Below are 5037 nucleotides of genomic sequence, written 5' to 3' on the forward strand. Positions count from 1 at the left end.
CTGTTGGGCCACGAAGTGCAAGAGCAGAAGATTTGTCCTGAGCATAAGATCAAGGAATACTTCATCATTAACAGTTGGTCATCCTTTTCAGCAAGCATTCAGTTGTAACTGCAAGTAGTTGCCACGCAATTTCACTTATTAAGATCTTAACAGCAATAGGTGGTGCATTTTCATCTTCCCAGTAGATCAAACACTGATAGAGCGAAACAGAAGAAATAGCTAAATCCGAGGCCACCAGTGGATTAAACAGTAGGACTTGATTACTGTTGACACCAAAACTCAGCCTGGGCTACAAATAGCCAAAAACCCATGGAAACAATACGCCGAATTAATGGCCCAGCGGGGGCGCATATTGGTACACGTGGGCATGGCAAACCGACGCCTGATTAGCGGAATATCGACAATGCTACGAAGTCAGTAAGAAATGCTGACAGACAAACGGAGCAGATAAGTTCGTACTATACACCGTCGAAAGCGTAAAGAGGGTAGTTACCGAAGCCAATTCGAGAGCTTAGGGATAGAGTGTACAAAAGTAACCGCAACCGATAGTTATACTTTGCACTAGGCTATATATAGTCGGAGACGACTCTTTGTAAAAACCGCTCAATCATCCAATAATCAATAAACACTTATCTTTTGCTCTGCAATTTATTCTACTTGCAATATATCTTATCGCAATTTACCGTATGATTCAATTTATCTTTCGCCATTTATTTTATTTCATGTCTAGAATCGTCACAAGAACCCGTTAAACATCAAATCCGATGGCTCTATCCTTTCGGTAAAAGATCTTTCGTTGCGGACATTTCTGATGAAACATCTTTTTAGCATGCCTGGTGGGACTATTTGTGGTTTGATTTGAGGAAGTGCTCTAGCAAAGAATAGGAATCAACTCGGCATCACTAGCGAGAATCAATCTCCTCAGCAGTCGTCGAATGATGGCCAAGATAACATCAATGTCATGCCGAGTGGGGTTTTGGATGATATACCAAGGAAAGCCGTTGACGACCAATGTAGAGAATTGGCACCAAATCCTGTCTTGGTAGCCACCATGAAGAGGATGTTTGAGGAGAATCAGAATGAGTTTGCCAATCACGTGGGACTATCTTACTAACGTCCTTAAATCGATGATCACTGATATGGTGACTGGATTGATGTCTAAACCCAATTCGTCCAATCACCTGTTATCGGGATAAGGAGTGAATTCACTGGCAAATGGAGGGCCGACCAACCCAACGATCCCAAGCGGGAGTGGAGGTTCGAGTCAAGCAACTATTCCAAGGGGTACCAGGATACTCCAAAGGACCGATACCACCGACCGCCTGAATCAGAGCGGAGTCAGTGGAAACAGTATTAGCAAGCCTATCAATGTAAGCAGAGTCCCAAAAGTCGTGATTGATGGAAATGCTGCAGGTTTGAATCGGATACCAAATGTCATGGCTTTGGGACCAAGAGCCAAAGGCCATACATGTTGCTGAATGCAGGTGATAATATTAGACTGGTTGCCAATGCAGGATATCCTTCAATGGGGGTGATTAACCCGCTAAACCCAGTGAATGTCGGCGTGGGTGCTCCTCCCTCTTTGGGACAGTTCGTTCCCCGTCCACCATGTCAAGTTGATAACGTGGTGAGACTTTTGTATCCTCCTAGGGGGCAAGGAGGAAATATGGGCCAAACGTTAGATCCCCCCTTAGGGACTAGCATATCGCTGAAAATGCCTCCGGGCACAGTGATACAGCCCCTGGGAACAGAAGGAGGAACAGTGCCGAGATCAATATATCAGAAGCCATACCCCGATTGGGTGGATAACATACCGTATCCACATGGTATAAAATATCGGATTTTACTGTGTTCACTGGTGAAGATGGTCAATCAACCGTTAAACGCATAAGCAAGTTCACATCTCAATACAGTGAAGGGAATAATGATTGGTGCCCCATGCTGAGGTTGTTCTCATTGTCTCCGTCTAAAGCAGCCTTTACTGGGTACACTAGTTTGGCGCTGAATTCTGTGCAGAATTGGGAAGACATGGAGAACAAATTCCATGCGCAGTTTTACTTAAGGGTACTAGAAGTTACTTTGTCTGAATTGGCCAGTACCAGACAATTTAATAATGAGACCATCAAGCAATAAATAGTGCGGTTTAAAATATTGGGAAACCGTTGCACGGTGACTCATCCTGAGAAAGAAGTTACAGACTTGGCTAAAGTAGGTCATGAAGCGACTCTATACACTTCTTTTCTCTTTCCCTGTGTGCGGCTGCGGCAGGCAAGAAGAAATTTTGTCGTGCGGTACTAGAGAGATTTTCCTTTCTGTTTTAACCATAACGAAAGCTCCCTTTCTTGAATTTCTTTGGTCGGTTAAACTTGAACATTTATCCAACTCAATCAAAACAAATCTCAACATATATATTACATTCCTCGAATTAATCTGTATCACTCAGCTGGGTTGAATTTCGTGAATGGTTCAAACTCGATTTAAGAAGCCTCAACAACATGAGCTTTCATCAGCGACATTTATTGATGGTGCTGGATCAATATCGGCAGATCAGGCACCAGGTTTCAGCATCCCAAGAGTATACTCAGGCTGCCACGTGGCCCTCTCTACGGTTACACTTCTTGAAATTGATATACCAGCTCTAATGATGTAGTCGGCAAGGAGCTGGACGAGACGACAATTGTACCCAAGCGGAACGAAAAAGGCAACATAAAGACTCAAGATGACGAAGAGGGTGGTGATTCCGATGATCAAGGTCATGACGGCAATCCAAGTGCGTTTGCTTGCGGTCACGTAGACCCCCGCCATGAAGGCCACGGACATTGAGGCGAGAGAAATGAGTAGCGGTAGCCTCGCCTTTCCAAGGGCGTGAAGCACCGCGTGCGAATCGTTGATCTGTCTCCAGAGAAGGATCACAACTGCAATTATCGAGCTGAACATGGCAACGGTGTTGCAAATCACAAAGATGTCATACATGGGCTTGTTCAACATCGTGGCTATCCCCGCATCTGGTTCAGAGCCATTATATCCTCCAGGAATAGAAAAGCCGGCAGCGAATGTCATAGCAGCAATGAGCGTTGCCACGACCATACGGGAATTGGCCTCATCCTTTAGTCTATCCAAATCCGGAGGCACCAAATCTTTCCCCGGACCTAAGCCTTTTGGTTGACAAATTGCTTTGTCTTTGCTTCTAGGTGCTCCAGCAGACAGTAAGATTGTTCGTGTCAAGCTCTAATCAAGTGATAGATTTAGAATTTGGAAAAATGAAACCTCCTCAAGTGATACACAAACTTACAAATGCAATCATTTCTAAGCAAACTGTAGAGACTATATTCTACTTGGTAACTACTAGGGTAGTTCAAATTTTAATTAGGATAATGACACAAATAATCTAACTACTTTAATTCAATTACTATTTTGTTCCCGAACTCTTAATTTTTTTGAATATGATCTCTAGACTTTTACTACATGTTCAACTTAATCCTCAAATTTTATGAAGATGCTTAGTGTTGTCCTAAACTTAAATTACTTCCGTCTCCCCCACAAAGAAAGGAGCTAAAACAACAGCGGAAAGCAAAAGTAGATAACTTGTCAATTCGTTTAGTGGAGATCAGTACCTGGTGAAGTGGAGCATCGATTTTTCTCAGTTGCTCATCTACAATGTCGAGAGCTGTCAAGTTGCTGTTGTTCACAAGCTTAAGATCGACCCTGTTGTGCCGGGTGAGGGAGAGCAGAACCTCGGGTTGCCACTGCAATGTGGCCACATGGAGAGGCGTATTTCCTTCCTTGTCTTTCGCATTTAGGAGCTTCTCAAGCTCGGGATTACCGAGTGTGTACTTCACTATGGAGGCCCTTCCGTACTTTGCCGCGACGTGAAGTATGTTCTGCCCTTCCTTAAAGTTCAGCAACTCTTCCGGATCTGGCCAATGCAGAAGCAGCTCCTTGATCGTTTCGAGATGACCCATCTTGGATGCGACGTGAATCGGAAGATAGCCCTCTTTATCGTATTCGACAGTGCTTGAAGCGAACTCCTCGACCAAGAATTTGACTCCTTCTACATAATTGATGTATGCCGCCAGATGGAGGGGAGTACCACCTCCGGCGTCGCTTAAGTGAAATAGCTCTTTCTTTCGCTTCGACATCTCTTTTAGCATTTCTACACAGTTACACAACATCAAGTGAATGAATTTTGTGTCAGGCTAATGACCAAGCTCCGACCAATATATTTACCAGCAAGAGAGCCATAAGAACGATCACTGACCTAACCTTTGATGCATCACGGCTCCATGAACCGGCGACATGCCTTCCACCCTCGACCACCGGAACTTATCATCCCTATCCACCGCCTCCATCAAAAGCACCAGAATCCCCGAGTCCCCCGTCTCGACCGCCAAATACAGCGGGCACTTACGCTCTCTGTTCTCCTCATACACCAAATGCGACCCTCCGTTCAGGAGCAGACGAGTCAACCCGTAGTGACTGTTCTTCACAGCCTCGTGCAACGCCGTGTTGCCCACGTCGTTCGCCATGCCTGCGATCCCATCGCAGTCGAGGAGGAGCTTGGCCACGTGGATCCTTCCAGCTCTGGCTGCGACATGGAGCGCAGTGTCCCCTCGGAAGTTCGCCTTGGTGGTGCTCTGCTTGTCGGGGATGACCTCAAGGAGGGCTCGGAGGATGTCAGAGTTCTCGATGCCTGCCGCAACATGGAGCAACGAGTTCCCGGACGGCCCCTGCATGTCTATGATATCGGACAAAGAGACCCTCTCTTCGGCGGAGTACTTCTCGAGGGCCTCGATGAAGTTATCGACGTCACCTCCTTTCACGGCGGCTTGTAGCCGCGGATTCACACGCAATTTGAGTTCTGCGGGGCGGTGTGGTTTGTTTAACAACTCAAGCGCTTTCAATCTGGCCCTCCTCTGCTCCCAGATTTCACTATCCTTGATAGTTATACTCACGCGATCGCCATCCATCTTTAGACTCTGAAATTGGAATCGCGTCCTCTCCATTGTTGGCTGGAGTTTCTTCTCTCCAAGATTTATA

At 45.8% G+C, this 5037-nt stretch overlaps 1 protein-coding gene across 1 annotated transcript; it reads right to left on the bottom strand.

Annotated features, from left to right (window-relative positions):
- Nucleotides 1-2481: 2481 nt before the first annotated feature.
- LOC115727738 (protein ACCELERATED CELL DEATH 6-like) lies at nt 2482-5037 on the bottom strand. Its single transcript, XM_048272149.1, has 3 exons — nt 4259-5037; nt 3615-4153; nt 2482-3228 (listed from the first exon to the last, which is right to left on the bottom strand). Exons 1-3 carry the CDS (start codon nt 5001-5003, stop codon nt 2548-2550), a joined length of 1965 nt encoding a protein of 654 aa, XP_048128106.1. The 5' UTR covers nt 5004-5037; the 3' UTR covers nt 2482-2547.

The sequence above is a fragment of the Rhodamnia argentea genome, chromosome 1 (genome assembly GCF_020921035.1).
Source record: "Rhodamnia argentea isolate NSW1041297 chromosome 1, ASM2092103v1, whole genome shotgun sequence".
In the NCBI taxonomy this organism is placed as follows: Eukaryota; Viridiplantae; Streptophyta; class Magnoliopsida; order Myrtales; family Myrtaceae; genus Rhodamnia; species Rhodamnia argentea.